General features: G+C 44.7%; 1 protein-coding gene and 1 long non-coding RNA gene across 2 annotated transcripts in view; one reads left to right on the forward strand and one right to left on the reverse strand.

Moving 5' to 3' along the window:
• Positions 1 to 7,214, reverse strand: part of SESN2 (sestrin 2) — a 28,044-nt gene extending 20,830 nt beyond the window's left edge. Inside the window, exon 1 of the mRNA XM_007491471.2 lies at positions 6,607 to 7,214. Coding sequence (XP_007491533.2) covers positions 6,607 to 6,690 — 84 coding nt within the window. The 5' untranslated portion in view covers positions 6,691 to 7,214. The remainder of the gene's footprint in view (positions 1 to 6,606) is intronic.
• Positions 1 to 10,084, forward strand: part of LOC130453872 (uncharacterized) — a 66,032-nt gene extending 55,948 nt beyond the window's left edge. The window contains exons 4-5 of the long non-coding RNA XR_008911509.1: positions 4,346 to 4,410; positions 8,284 to 10,084. This is a non-coding gene — a long non-coding RNA (uncharacterized LOC130453872). The remainder of the gene's footprint in view (positions 1 to 4,345; positions 4,411 to 8,283) is intronic.
• Positions 10,085 to 16,381: the final 6,297 nt, after the last annotated feature.

The raw sequence follows: 16,381 nt of genomic DNA on the forward strand, positions 1-16,381 counted from the left end.
TCGAACAAATTCAAAAGAGACAAATGCAAAGTCTTGAACTCAGGTAAAAATCAAAGAAACAAACAACTTTACATATATAAGATGGCAGAAATAGAACTGTTGTCCAGTCACTTCCGTGTGTCTGACTTTGTGACCCCATTTGGAACTTTGTTGGCAAAGACACTGGAGTGGTTTGCTATTTCCTTCTCCAGCTCATTTTACAAATGAGGAACTTGAGGCCAATAGGGTGAAGTGATTTGTCCAGGGTCACACAGCCAAGAAGTATCTGATGAAGTCATATTTGAACTCAAGGAAGATAAGTCTTTCTGACTCCAGGTCAGGAGCTCTATCCATTGCCACCTAGTTGCCCAGAAGCATGGTTAGAGAGCTGTCCCCCCCCCCCCAAAAAAAAAGATTTAAGGTTTTTAGTGGACCTGTTAAACAAACAACAAACACTCTCATTTCTATTCTAGTTGCTTAGAACAATATGTGGCAGACCACTGACTGAATACAAGATCAATTTACAGTAGCAGAGTGATGTAGCTACCAAGAAAGCAAGTATAGTACAACAATGGGTCGCACTGAAGAAGAAGATAGATAGCCTCACTGTTTTCTGCTCTCATAAGGAGTATTAGGTGCCTTTCTGGGCATCAAGGCTGAAGAAAGACATGGATAATGTGGAATGACCACAGGATGGCAAACAAGTTGGTGAAGGGCAGTGGTATACTGGTAAATGGTTAATAACTTCAAGCTAGAGGATATTATTCTTATTTTTTTAAACCCATAACTTCTATCTTAGAATTAATACTAAGTATTGATTTCAAGGCAGAAGAGTGGTAAAGGCAAGGCAGCCACCAAGCTGCCCCAGGACAGTATACAAATTTTAATCTGCATTATTAAGGTTTTCTTCATTACTTCCTTAAGTCTGGATAAGCAACAAAACAATAAAATGGAGCTCTGATTTGTGGTGCTTGCTGAGTGGGGCAGTGGAGAGAAAGCCAAGCTTAGAGATGGGAGGTCCTAGTTCAAATCTAGCCTTCGTCACTTCCTACCTGTGTGACCCTGGGCTAGTCACTTGACCCCAAATGCCTAGCCCCTACTACTTGGAAACTTAGTGTTGATGCTAAGACTGAAGGTAAGCGTTTAAGAGCTGGCTCCATCCTACTCCTAGGAAGGGGTCTTGAGTCTAAGTCATGTGAGGATTGTTTGAGGTAATGGAGTCTACTTAGTCTGGAGAAGACTTAAGAGAAGCAGGATCATTGCCTTGGAGTATGGAAGAGGAATCAGACTTATTTACCCCCATTGCCAGAAGCAATGAGTGCAAATTACAAAGATGCCTATTTAGGTTTGATATATGAAAGAAAAAATGCCTACCAGGATAGCTGCTCAAAAGTGGGATGGGCTGCCCAGGGAGGGAGGTGGCAGGGGGCTGACTCTCCCCCAGGGTCTTCAGGAAGAGGCTTGATGACTGTTAGGTATACTACAGCTTTCCCATGGATGGCTTGGACTAGATGATCTCAGAGTTTCCTTTGAACTCTCAAATTCTGGGATGTAGGTTTATCAAAGGGCTACTGGGGGTGAGTAGCACAGAGTGCTGGGCCAGGAGTCAGGAAGACCCAAGTTTGAATCTAGCTTCAGACTCTTACTAGTTCTGTGACCCCAAGCAAGTCACTTCACCCTGTGGGCCTCAGTTTCCTCATCTGTCAAATGAGCTGGAGAAGGAAATGGCGGAGCATCTTTGCCAAGAAAACCCCAAATGGGTCACGAAGAGTCAAATAAGCCTGAAACAACTGCAAGTGATAAGATAAAACGCATGTGGCCCATCTTTCTATAGGATTTCCCAGTCTAAGAAGGAGGTGACCTTTCTTTATGATGCCTGATTTCACCAGACTAGTCATTTCATCACTGAAGGGAACTCCCATCATTACAGGAACTCCCTCCAGGGATACAGAAGCCTATCCAACGGTCTGTGATTTCTAGAGTTGCTCCAGTCCCCCGAGGGTTAAATGACTTGCTTAGCACAGAATAGCTACATGAAGAATCTATATCAAAGTGCTTACTGTCTCAAGAAGCCTGGGAGGGGGAAGGTAATCTGGCTGAACTTTTTAAAGAAGGTCAAAAGCTATTTTTTATGTGATTTGAAGGGAAAATATTATCATCGTCTGAGTGACTTGGGGCAAGTGACCTAACCTCTCAGGCCACAATTTCCTGCTCTCCTAAAATGAGAGGGTTGGACTAGATGATTTCAAAGATCCCTTCCAGGTGTCAGTGTCTGTGACTCTTCTCAGTTAGAGCAGCCACTTGCAGGCTCAAAGAACTAAAAGAACTCCAGAGAAGTCAGGGCAGGATTTGGAGGTAGGCCAGCAAATAGACCTTGGGGGGGCGGGTTCTGCTAAATGACAAGGAGATCAGACTACTTACAGAGCTAGGAACAAAGCTTTCTAAAGGCTCCAGAAAACACTTATTTTCCCATTATGTATATAATTAATATATTAATAAATATATGATGTTATTTCTACATTCCCATTTATTACATAACTTTGAGCTTAGTCCTCTCAATTTAAATTGGGTACATTAATTGAATTTTTTAATGAATCGAATCATTCATAGAACTTAAGGCAGAGAGGGATCTTAAATCTTTTTTTTTACCTTTTTCCTCATCTCTTCTCCTAACCAATAAAAGGGAAAATGACTCGATCAAAGTTACACAGTACATTAGTGGTGAGCCAAGGCTAGGACACAAAATTCATGCTGAGCTCTACTCAGCAGGTTCTGTGCCTGCCTAGAAAAGAGAGCCAAATGCATTCCTCTTTTTGGTCTCTTGTCTTTTTTTTTTCCCAGTGAGGAAACTATTCCTACCAATGCACATTAGCCACTCTTTCTGAATTTATAAGCACTTTGGTGGCAGCTGGGTAGTGCAGAGTATAGAGCCAGGCCTGAAGTCAAGAAGACTTGGGTTCAAATGTGACTATAGACACTTTCCTAGCTGTGTGACCCTGTGAGGTTAAGTCTCTTAACCTCAACGATCTAGCTTTTGTGATCTGCCTTAGAAAATCAATACTAAGGGGGCAGCTGGGTAGCTCAGTGGATTGAGAGCCAGCCCTAGAGATGGGAGGTCCTAGGTTCAAATCCGGCCTCAGACACTTCCTAGCTGTGTGACCCTGGGCAAGTCACTTGACCCCCATTGCCTAGCTCTTACCACTCTTCTGCCTTGGAGCCAATACACAGTATTGACTCCAAGATGGGAAGGTAAGGGTTTAAAAAAAAAAAGAAAAGAAAATCGATACTAAGAAGGAAGGTAGGGGTTTAAAAAAACATAAGCTACAATCTTCATGCTGAGTCTCCTTTCCGCTTCTTCAGGCCTCCTCCTTGGATGGTCTCAAGCCTGGCTCTTCCATCTTATCTTGGCTTCTTTAGTTTCCCTGGCTTCCATCCAGCTATAGTTTAAGATCTCACTTTCTTAAGAGAGGCCTTTCCCAATCCCCCATTCAGCAAATATCTTTTGTTCACAGCAATCTCTCCCATAAGAATGGGAGCTCCTTGAGGGCAGGGAGGGTGGTTTTTGCCGTTCCTTTGTACCTCCAGAATTTAGGGCCAGGCTCAGAATAAATGCTGGCTAACTGACTGGCTTCTCCTACTGTGTTACCAGGGGAACAGAGAGGTTAAGTGATTTTTTGTGTAAATCAGAGCCGGCTCCCCTTTCCTCCCAGGCTCCTACAGAGGCTCACTTCTCTCTACTAGTAGTAAATACCACTCAGTCAGCACTTAGTAATGGAGTCAGCAGACTGTTGTTAGCTCCCAACCAAAGGGTCAGGGCCGTCTGGCTTTCCCGGGTGAAAACCTTTTAATGGCTTCTAATTGTCTATGCTTTAATGGAAAGGCTTGGCCTGGCCTTCTAGGCTCTGACAACTTACCTTTCTCATTTTCATTCAGATTATTCCTAACCATGTGCCCCAGCCAAATTAGCCTACCGCTGCTAGGGTCTGGGGTCCTCAGTTCCTTTTGCTTAAAACATCCATTCCCTGCATTTGGAATGCTCTGACTTTGTCTCTCTCCACCTCCTCTAGTCTTCCCCATTCCTGTAATCAGAAATGCTCTTTCCTCCTCCAGGAAGCTCAGATTAACCCTTTGTTGACACCAAGAGGCACAGGTGTCAGGGGCAGCTAGGGGACTGTTGGGCAGAACAGGTCTGGAGAAGGGAAATCCTTCTGCCCTCAGGGGCATCCTAGCTGTGTGACACAGGGCAAGTCCCCTAACCCCAACTGCTTAGCCCTTTCTGGTCTTCTTAGAATACGTCCCTACTCTAGGATTGATTTTAAGACAGAAGGTAAAAAATAAACCGTCTTCTTTGCATCTCCCTTACTAGGCTCTGGTGAGTTCCAAGAAGGTAGAGGCAGTGGCGGTGGGAAAGTTCAGAGTTCAAGTCCAAAAGTGAGTAAGACCAGCCATAGAAACGTTCTATCGGTGAGACCCCGGGCACGTGATCTTGCCTCTTATTAAAAGTCTGACAAAAATGGGATCTTTTGGAGAAGGAAATGGCAAGTCACTCCAGTATCTTTGCCCCCCCCCCCCCCCCCCCCCATGATCCACGATGTCTTGATGAGTCGGGCACAACTGAAGACTGGACAGGTGAGGGTGAGGATTTGGTTGGAAATCGCTGGTGTCCACCTCCAGCGGAAAGCAGGGCCACAAACCATACAGGAGGATCCCTGCCAACACCTACGGTCCTAGCTCTAAAGGCAACATTCTGGATGTTTCTTACTGTATTTTGTGCAGTCTTTCCCAGTGACTGGTTAAGTGGTCCTCCGGCTGCCCTGGGGACGGGTTCCCGGAAGGACGCCTCTCCTCACAGCCCTGCCCCGGCTGGGTGTGGGTCCCATCCACTTTGTGGTGGAAGCGCCCAAGTTCTGCCTAGGGGGTTGGGGACTCCGATTCTGTCCAGGAATGTTCGCCCGGCCAGACTCGGCAGCGGCCAAGTGCTCTCTGGAAGAAAAGCCAGTTCTCCAACGGAGGACAGACTTCCTGGTCCTGCAGCGTTCTCCAGGCACATTGGAATACTCATTAACTTGCCGTCACCACGCAGACATCTCCCGCTGCGGACACCCGGATTCCGAAGTTTTCCACTGGGGAGCGAGTCTATCAGGCGAGGGGGCATGGCCAAGGGAGAGGAGTCCGGGCCTTCCTCCTTCCAGTGCCCATCCCCTCCGTCCTTCCCCCACGGACACACCTGGAGGTGGGAGGTGGGAGGGGAGTGGTAGCGGGAAGGGAGAGGAGGCTGAAGCCTTTCTTTTTCACCTCCGGAAGGGACCGTAGAACCTCTATCACGCTAGACCACCGAGGTCTTTCTGGGTCTTCCCCCTTATTAGGGAATAAGATGGGAAAGAGAAAGGTCTCCGGGGACCTTGGTTCAAATCTAGCCTCACCATTACTACCTATATGGCCTTAAGTAAGTCACCTAATTTCTTATATCCTCAGGGTCCCCCCTCCCCCCGGTAAAATTAAGGGGCTGAGGTCCCTTCCAGGGCGCAGCCAGGCATTTCGGAGAGGAGTTCCAGGTTAATGGGGTGCGAGCACTCTCCCTACCCCAATGACTTCAGATAACCAGAACTCAAACTTCAGGCTGGGAGAGCTACAAGAACACATTTCCCACATTACAAACAACGTGCCCGTGTCCTGGAAGGAGACTGGGCAAGAGGAATGGTCTGATCTGAATCAGGTGAGATTAGTCAAGGAAGGCTTCCTGGGGGAGGAAACCTCCGTACAGCTCATCCTTCGGCAACGTTTTCCAGTTTACAAAACTCCTCATGACAAAGAGGTGAGGTAGGTCGGACAAGCATTTAGCTCCGTGTCACTGATGAGGAAAGAAGGTTCAGTTATGGCCACCCCCACCCCAACAGCTAACAAGTGGCTGAGCCTATCGAACCGAAAGATCACTAATCAGGGGCTGCAAGATTCTTCTCCTCGAGCACCTCTTGCTCGAAGGAGGGCAGGTCTCGACCGAACTGCTAAACCTGCCAGGAGTTCCCACAATTAGAGAGGTCGATGGACCACCTCGGTCCAGGAAGCACCTCGCTCCTGGCCGTAGGAGTTCCCATTTCAGTCTTTTCCCCTCTTCCTGGCCACCCCCTCCCCGCGAGATCTTCCTCCCCAGGGGAGAGGAAAGTAAGGAGGAAGGAGGATAGTGCAGAGGGTGCAAGACCAGCGAATATCGCTCAGTGCTGCGAAAAACTCCGTGACCACCTCCCCAAAGGCACGGACCTGAGACCTCAAAGGGTCGTCTCCAAAGGAAAACAGGGAAGGGAGCGGACAGGGTCGCCAACGACGGGCCCAGGCATGCCTGGGCTTGAAGACTGCGCTAGCTGGGCAAGTAACAGGCTACCTCGGGAAGCCCCTCCTTCTCCCAGCCCCCCCCCCCCCACTCCGTCCCTAAGAAGCCGTCCAGGGTTTGTCCTCAGGGTGGGCGGCCAGTTGATGCAACCCGAGAGCCGGATTACATTCTGCCCCTAGTTCCTGATCTCAAAGTCAAACCTGCCGTCGAGCCGGTCCCGTTGCCAGGGGGGAAGGACACCGGACGCGTCCCCTCCAAGGCTCAAGGGGGAAGACTAGGGAGGGGTATAGACCACTCACCTCCGAGGCTCCGGCGCCGCCGCACTGGGCATAGGGGATATAGCTCTGGATTCCGGCGCAGTTCTCCGCGTCGGCGACGATCATGGTGCCAGCCAGCACGCACCTCCCCTGCGGGGCCCACGGGGATGGCCGCGGGGGTGCAGCGCGCAAACGGGTCCCTGTGTTGCGGACGCTCCCTAGGAGGAGGGGTTCTGCACCTGTCCACAGCCCCACGATTCTGCCACAGATCAGGAACCGTCCGTGGCTACCCTAGGGGGGGCCCAGGTTCTCGAGTGGCCCCGGGGGGGTCTCAGGATTCTAGAGTGGAGAGTGTCTTGGCTACCACAGCTCACCGACATCCCCGAGACCGACTGCTTCTAGCTTCTCTGGATCCGACCTCGGCAACAGGGACCTATCCAGCCGCAGGTCAGGGGGTGGGAGCAGAGGAAGGCGGGGACACAAAAGCTCCAGGCTCCGGCCAATCACCTACCGTTTGGTCTTGCAGAAGGCGGAGACATCTTCCCTCCTAGAACCGCTTCTCTTGACGATCTTCCAATGGGCTCAGGGGGGCGCTGGGGGATCTGGGAGTTGTAGTTTTAACCCAGAGGATGTTGCAAACTTTTGCAAGAGGGTTACTCATAAACAAGTAAATGAAAAATGACAGACTGAGAGTGACAGTCCCAGATCGTCATTTCGACCGCATGATGAAATGCGACTTTTTTTGGGGCTAGCAATGGTTTCAGGGTTTAGAATTTCAAGCCAGTTCATGCTGGAGATTGAGTTCCTGGTAGGACTGTTCAGGGTCTCGGGATGAGTTTTGGTGGGAACGTTACAAATTAAACATTGCTGAAGCTAATTATAGGCCTGATCTTATTAAGGTCATTCAATATATTCAACCTTGCCCTCAAGCACTGCTGCACCTTCAAACATACCAGACCGAGGAGAATCCAGCTTATATCTTAAGTTCTCTGGAGGAAATTTCGTAACTTCTCCTGAAATTCATTCAGGTGTCCAACCCCAGGGCCACTGAATCTCTCTGGTAGAAGTTTCAGTCTTTCCCCGTCCTTGTTTTCCTTAATCGCATTTGGTACTATATTTAACAGTATTTAATCACCCAATCAACAAACATTTGCTAAACTCCTCTAAGTGCCAGGGCATCAAGTTTGAAGCTTTCCCTGCGAGTTTAAGACTTCACACTATCTTGGTTTTCTGATATCTTAACTCCCGTCTCCTTACACAGCTCCCCTCTTTGATTCCCTCTTCCATAGACTTCAGGTATTTCCCTCAGACTTCTAGCCATGACCTTGGTCTAGGAAGGGGGAGGGGGAGGGGAGAAAGGAAGTTAGGGAGAGCAATAGGGCAGAAGGGAGGTTCTGCAGGTTGATGCAATGCCATTACTGAATTACATCTTTCCCAAGGCTCTCTCACCGCCCCACTTTACCCAGATCCAGCAGCTAAGATATGAAATGGGAGCTAATCCTTTAAATTTAACACAGATGGAGATAGGCAGGAATACTATCCTCAGGGAATTGGATGGTCTTGGGGGAGTAGGGAAATCAATCAGTCCCTGATACCTCCCCAGTTTCAGTTTGTGAGCTCTTACTCCCCAAGCTGTTTAGCCTAGCACCTCCAAGCAATGAACATCTCTAAAATGTAGTTTATCTCAAATGAATCTCTGATGTCTGCTCTAAATTTCAGCTCCAGGGTTTCAACTATTTGCTGGACATTTCCATGAAGATGTATCTCTGGGAAATGAACAAGCTGGATACTGAAAACTGAACCCTTCTCAAAGGCAAACCCTTCCTCTTGGCTTTCCCATTTCTGTTCATGGCCCCTGATATTTCATGGAGAACCTGACTCATCTTTGACTCCTCTCTCTTTCCTTATATCCCATCAGTCATTAATCATATAAAATGGATTAAGAGCTATTAGAGACCATAGTGGCCAATTAATATTTTATAGATAAGGAAACTGTGGAGGGAGATTAAGTGATCTGTTTAAGTCATCCAGATAGAGAGATTAGCAGGGCTAGGATTTGAACCCAGGTCCTCTGACTTCAAAAGGATCCACTGGATCAGGAAATGGCAATCCATTCCAGTATCCTTGTCAAGAAAACCCCATGGATAGCTGTGGTCCACAGGATCACAAGGAGTCAGATAGGAGGGAATGGACAACAATAACAATCTTTGACTACAGATACATTGATATTTCTGCTGCATCACAAGACATACGACTTCCTTTTGTGTACTCTATGTTCCAGTCAAACTGTATTATTGGACATTTCTAAAACATACATTCTCATTTCTCTGCCTTTGTTCATACAGCTCTTTCTGTCTCTCTTTCTCATGCCTTTTCTTCTTCCATCTCTTAGAGCTTTCAGTTGAAATCTCAAAGTCCTATAAAAAACTGTATCAACGTAAATGAAATTAAATTTTTTTAAAATCTCACTGCAAAGTACATGTCAGGAATCATGTTCATTCAGCTCCAACATATCATAATGGCAACAAATGACATTTATATAGTACTTAACATATAACCAAAAAACTTTGTCATCATAATCTCATTTTTTGCTCACAAGAGCCTTAGAATAGTAGGGTAACGCTATCCCCATTTTACAGATCAGTAAATGTATTCAGAAATGTTTTTGCCCCTGGGTCACAAAGTAAACGCCAAAGCTGCTGGACTCCCAAGTTTCTGACTTTCCTGGCTGCTTCTGTTTTTCCCTCTGCACTTCCATAGCAACTTATACACAAGAGGACCTCAAAAATACTCATTGAATGAAGTAGACATTTTGATAAGAAAAAACTCACATAAAGAAATCCAGGCATGCTCCCTGGCTGAAGCTCTCAGTCTATCCAAACTACTTTTCAGCCTTCACTTCCTCTATTCCAAGCAATAAAAGAGAAGTCTCATTCATTCCGCCTCTAGGAGCTCTCCTGAGGGTGAGTGCCTGGAGGCATGATTCCAAAGTCTGGAGGAGCCCAGTTCCAGAAACAAATTAGACTCAGAAATCTAAATGCAAGCCCCAGCACAGGTGCTCTGCAGAAGTGTCTATGCTAAAGGGAAGTGACTGGAGACCTTGGATAACTCAGCTATTTCCTTCCACACCATGTGGATTAGAAAAAGGCAAAGATGTGTGTCAGCTATGGGAAGGGGTGGGGGAGGAAAGGGAAAGAATATGATTCTTGTAACCAAGGAATAATGTTCTAAATTGACTAATTAAATAAAATTTAAAAAAAAGGAAAAGAAAAAGAAAAAGGCTTCGATTCCAGTCTAAGTGGCTCCATTGAATGGAAAAAATTCTACTGGGCAGGGAAAAAAAAAGACCTGTTTGAATCTGCATGAGCAGACATCACCCCCTGCTGGTCATGTGCTGCTACAACTCAAAGTTGTACCTGAGAAAAGATAGCAGAAGTTCTTTTGTCCATGCTCAGTAGTAATGGTATAACTAGAAATCAAACCTAGTTCCTCTGGCCAGAGGCCAGCCATTCTGGACCCAGCACCTGTCTTCCCCAAAAGTCTGATGTGCAGAGTTTCTATCACCAGCCATTAGCTCTGAGGATGGCTTTGCTTTTGAGCAAAAAGTGGCCAAGCCCCAAGGAAGCCTGAGAGATCACCTAGGCCAACTCCCATAATTTTGCAGAGGAACTGAAGAACCAGGATGGGAGGTGGGAGTGGGCAGGGGACTCTTCCAAGTCACATAAAGCATTATTGCTAAGAGATCAGACTGGAATCCAAATGTCCAGACTCCTGATTCAGGAGATTCCCACCGTACAACAATGCCCCAACAGCCTAACACCTCCCTCCAAGGCTAGTGCCCTTTATCCCTTTTGGGGGCATATTTCCTAACTCCCAGGTCTTACTCACATTTCCCTCAATTAAAAAAAAAAGTCTTCCCTGCACTCTTTCTCCTTCCCAAGACAATACTCTTCCTGTTAACCTGTGAGGAGTCATACCAGTAGCAGACCTCCCTTTCGGAGGCTGGGTCCTCTCAAGGCACATCTTCAGATACTGGACTGCCTCCCCTCTCTGCCCTTTGTTGAATTCCCATGGTTGTCCCTATTTATGCTAGATGACTGACGTAGGGCTGCTTTGATCCCTCCTTTGAGGTCATCTAATCCATCCTCATTTGTCAGATTAAAAACTGAAGCCCAGATAAGTGAACAGCTATCTTTCAAATTCAATCCAGGAATAGTATCAATACCATTGCAAGCATCTTCAGAAGTCTTCAAAACGCCTTGGTCACACCTTCCTCTCGGCTTTGGCAGATGAAATGTCAGGAAGACCAGCTCTGATCGAGAATACTACCTTAAAACATCCTTTTTGCTAGCTTTTTTTCCCCTTTCTTTTTTTGCTCAGCAACAGGCTCCCTTTTATACGTTGACTAGTGGCCAATTAAAAGGGAGATGGGTGGGATTTATCTGGCAGCCAATAGCTAACCTCTGGGAACAGCTCCAGGAAGCTGATAGGCCAAGGCCAATTTCTGACTTGGTTACAAGGGACTAAACCAAGGACCTTTTAGAAGGGTGGGGAGATGCTGATCTTTATGTCCTGGGGTTTTATCTTCTGATGTTTTCTTATAGGTATGGGCTTCAGTGGTTTACCTATACCTAACAAGATAGTGAGCAGGTCTTTCTCTTTCTTAATTCACAGGAGAGGGATAGGGGAAGTAGGGTGAGAGGACCGATGGGAAAATTAAAGGGGCTAGGATGTTGATTGATACTCTATTCACCAGTCAATGCAGTGCCAAACTGGACTTATTTTCATCAATTGGGAAATTGTCTAATCTGACCAACCAACCCCTACTGACAGTAGGATGATGTTTAACAGAGATGTCAGTTTTAATAACCATTTGTTGTTGTTATTCAGTCTTGTCCAGTTCTTCAAGACCCCTTTTGGTGGTGGTTTTTTTTTTTAAGATACTGAAAAGGTTTGCTATTTCCTTCTCTAGCTCATTTTATAGATGAGGAAACTAAGGCAAATAGGGTTAAGTGACTTGCCTAGGGTCACACAGCTAGAGTCTTATGGCTAGATTTGAACTCAAGTCTTCTTGACTCCAGTACTGACATTCTATTGACTGTGCCACACCACCTAGATGCCTTTTAATAGCCCTAGTGATATTAAAACTCTCTGTAGGAGAAAGAACTATTGGAGTTGGAAAGCAGATCAAAGAATGCAATTTTCCCCTTTAGTTTATTTGGATTTTTGTTTGGGGGTTCTGGCTTTATGTGATTATTCTTTTACAAAAATGAACAATATGGAAATGTTTTTCATGATATACATGTATAATAACCCAGATCAAATTGTTTGCCAGCTCTGGGAGGGGGGAGGGAGGGAGACAAGTTAGATCATATAACTTCAAAAAACTTATGTGGAAATTTGTTATTATATGTAATTGATAAAATATCTTTATAATACAAAAATTAAAAAAAAATTCTCTGCAATGCTGAAGACTTGAAAGACCACTTACATCTTCCTGGCATGGGAAGAAAACTAGATTTGGAAACTTAGTCTTGGTCCTGACACTTATGTTCTATGTGAACTGAAGCAAGCCACTTAACTAATCTGGGTTTCTTCTTTATAAAACCGAAATCTTTGCATGGACTCACAGGGATGCTCTGAGAAATAAATGAGATCATGTAAAGAACTTATAACTAACTGGTAGTTAACTCTAACCTTACCTTTCCAATGTCAAGAAAAATCAATTGCACATGTTGGGTGGACTTCCTGTGGCTAACTTATAGGAAGATCAGGAATAGGATAGACAGGCCTGGATGGGTAGGTAGTAAGCTGTAACACTAAAGGGAAAAAACAATTCTCCAAATCAGTGAAATCAGCTCAACTTCGGCATTTACACACACAAGCTATTATCTAGTCTACTCCCTTCATTTTGCAAGTGAGGGAACTGAAGCCTTTTCCAAGGTCATACAGCACGTTAGGGATGGGCCTGGATCAGAGAATAGGTCTCTTAGTTCCCAATCCTGTGTGCTACCCACTGCCCTATGGTTTCTCATTGTAAATACACAGCCTGAGGTGACACTGAACAGTAATGAAGTCCTTAGAACATAGTAACTTGTTTCAAAATCAATGTAATTAAGTGCCCATACTGGCATTTTAGGCATCTAAGTAGCACAGTGAATAGAACACCTTGGCCTGGAGTCAGGAAGATCTGAGTTCAAATCCAGCCTTAGCCACTTCCTAGCAGTGACCCCAGGAAAGTTACTTAATGATGTTTGTCTCAGTTTCCTCATCTGTACGATGAGCTGGAGAAGGAAACGGTAAACCACTCCACTATCTTTGCTAAGAAAACCTCAGATGTGGTCACAAAGACTAACACAACTGAACTGACTAAAGAATAGCTGGAATTTTAATGGAAGAATGTAGTGGACAGCTGAATACAGCATTAGGTTCTTTTTTTTTGTTGGTCTCCTCCACTGCATTAAGGAACAAATCTCTGGTGCTTGACTGTGGCACTTTGCTGGAGATCAGTTGTTTTCTCTAGCTTTACTTTCTCTTCTTTCTTCTGTCTCACCTGCCCCTCATAGCTTGGGGTCTTCAGCCTCTAGGGTTTGCAGGACTCCCCACCTAGGGATTACCTACTCCCTTTCTTCCAATAATAACTTCTGAGCTTTTAATAAGACTAGCGTTGATTTTGGTGAGATGGAGGGAGAGCAAAGGAAATGAGACAGAGGAGAGGTGGAAAAGAAAGAGATGAACTCAACAGAACAGAATGAAAATGATTCCACCTATCTTGCCAGTTGACTTACCATGCTTCCTTTGAACTTACCCCACCTGAATCAGACTACTCACCTTTCCTGAAGTCAATCAGCCAACTAGCATTTATCTGTGCCAGGCACTGTACTAAGTGCTGGGGAGGCAAAGAAAGGCAAACAGACAAATACCTGGGGGCAACCAGATGGCTCAGTGGATAGAACACCAGCCCCGGAGAAGAGGTCTTCAGTTCAAATAGGGCCTCAGACACTTTCTAGCTGTGTGACCCTAGGCAAGTCACTTAACTCCCACTGCCTAGCTCTTAATCTTTTGTCTTGGAACTTAGTAACAATTCTAAGACTGAAGGGAAGTGTTAAAAACAAATAAATACCTGTTCTAAGGGAGTTGAGTCAAATGGCAAAAAAAGCAGCTCATACATAATTATTTATAAAATATACACGAGATAAATTGGGAGTAGTCTTAGAAGGAAAGAACTAAGATTAAGTCTTCTTGAAGACTTAGCTGAGATTTGAAGAAAGTCAGGGAAGGAGGTATTGAGAGTTCCAGGCATGGGGGACAGTCAAGTGTCTTTTTTAAGAAATAGCAAGGAGGCCAGTGTCACTAGATGTGGTAAAGTATAAGATAACTGGTGATAAATGTGTTTATTAATTAGGCACAGCTGTTGATTGATAAGCATAATTATTAAGTTGAATCAGTCATTTACAGCTTCAGATTAATAATTATGCTTAACAATCAACTTATCAATAGACTGTAACAACTAATTGAATAAGACGGGTGTATGTATGTGCTTTGTGAAAATAGACTCCAGGATGAGAATTAGGTTGGAAATGGGATAACTGAGTGGATAGTACTATACTCAGACACTGGAAAGATAGCCAGAAAAGAGGGTTTAGTGGGAAAGATTTTGAGTTGAATTTTGGACATGTTGAGTTTAAAATATCAGTTTAGTTTGAGAGGTCCAACAGGTAGGCACCTAGAAGAGAGCCAGGCCTAGAATCAGGAAGTCCTAGGTTCAAACCTGTCTCAAATACATCCTATTTGTGTGATCTTGGGCAAGGAACTTAACCCCCATTGCCCAGCCCTTAATATCTTCTGCCTTGGAACCAATACACAGTATTGATTCTAAAATGGAAAGTAAGGATTAAAAAAAAAATGGGCCAACAGACAACTAGAGATGTGAGTCAGGAAATTGTAGGGCTCAACAAATTGTAGGGCTCAACAAGCATGGCGATGAACTGATGGGAGCTGACAAGAATACCAAGTGAAATAGCATGGACAGCAACACAGAGCCTTTGGTGACAACCACAGTTAGAAGACATGAAGATGAAGATGGATGAATATCTAGTAAAGAAGATAGGAGAAATATGACACAAAGAAAGGGATCTAGGATAGATACCATCATGAAAACCCAGAGAATAATATCAAGGCATAAAGGATGAATGACAATGTAAATGGATACAGAGAGATCAGGAAGGATGAAGATTGGTAATTAAGAGAACATTAACAATTTTAGAGAGACTTGATTTGGTTGAATACTGAGGTGAGAAAAAAAGACTTCAAAGAGATAAGTGAGAGAATTGGACCTTCTCAAAGAGATTAGCCACAAAAGGGAAAGATATGGGTTGATAATTTAAATTAATGAAGGATTTTTGGAGGTCAAAGTAAGAAAGCAGCCAATAGACAAGGAGACATTGAGAGAAGTAGGAATGAAGAGGGGGAAATCTGCTAGAGAAGACTGGATGGAATTCAGATCATTTGGGCAGGCAGTTTTTTTCTTGGTTAAAGGGGCCACCTCTTCATTTGAAACAGATAGATAGTTGCAGAAGGCATATAGGTGACATGAGGACCAAGGGAGAAGTGCTCTGTAAATGACTTCAATTCTTTCAGTGACATGAGGCACATTTCTCAGTTTAGAAGGTAGAGAGGAAGGCAATTCAAGATGAGATGACAAGGTTTGGAAGAGCCATTGTGTTGAGTGGGATAGTGAGTCAAGTAGGGAGTGTAAATGGATTGCTTATTCACCAAGAGGGCCTGGTTGAGATTATGTAACAATTTGTAATGGAACTAGTTGGTATGAATTCATGATTTTCTCTGGTTTCATTTTATGACTTAGGAGTGAAGGCAACTGATGGCAGAAGTAATCCAAAGTTGGGGTTTGTCAGGGCAAGATCTTTGACAGGATAAAGTGACAAGCGATTTGAGAGGACAACATAGTTCAACTGCTTTACCAAAGGGTCACCTGGGCAAAGAGAAGGTAGTCAATGTAAGGTGATAGTGTGGGAAAGAATGGGGGGAAGCGCATTTAGGGGGAGGGAAAGATCACAAAGTGCCAGAAAACAATTACTAAAAATTGTATCTATGTGCAATGGGGGTGGGGACATTAAAAAAAAGAGAAAATTAGTAAAACAAACCCCCAAACCCTGAGAGGGTTAACTATTTGGGGGTTACAGTAAGGATAAAAAAGTTTGTGGCTACAAAACAGAGGGAGAGGTGGAATGACAACAGACTGATCAGTGATAAGAGAATTTCAGAATTCATATACACGAAGTTGATAAGATCAAGGGTATGACCAGCTCAGTGTATGGCTATGGCAGGGCAGAACAGGGCATAGGAAATGAGTTATTGATGAGTCAAGAAGTTAGGGTTATTTAGGGGAGTAGCAATATGTATGTTGAACTGAAGGCCCTTAATATAAGGGCAGGAGCTGGAGGGCAAAGACAGAGCCAGAACCTAAATTCATTGAGGGAGGAAAGGAATGTCCTGAAAGTCTACTACCAGCTGCCATATCTTGATTAGGTGATAAGTAAGAATTGAACAAACTTCAAATGAGAAGAATTCTGTTTTGTCTCTCAGTTATTCCCTGTGCCTAGTATATGATCTATCCCTGACCCTCCTGTCTCTCTCCTTGATATTATGGCCATTGCTTCTTTGCTATGATTACGTGCTACCTTCCCATACCTGCTCTATCACCAATAATATCCAAATATTTTATACCACATCCAGGTTCATGTTTTTGTGTGTGTAAAGAGCACTGGATTGAAGAGTCCAGAGATCTTATTGGGAG

This window comes from Monodelphis domestica, chromosome 4 (assembly GCF_027887165.1).
Source record: "Monodelphis domestica isolate mMonDom1 chromosome 4, mMonDom1.pri, whole genome shotgun sequence".
Classification (NCBI taxonomy): Eukaryota; Metazoa; Chordata; class Mammalia; order Didelphimorphia; family Didelphidae; genus Monodelphis; species Monodelphis domestica.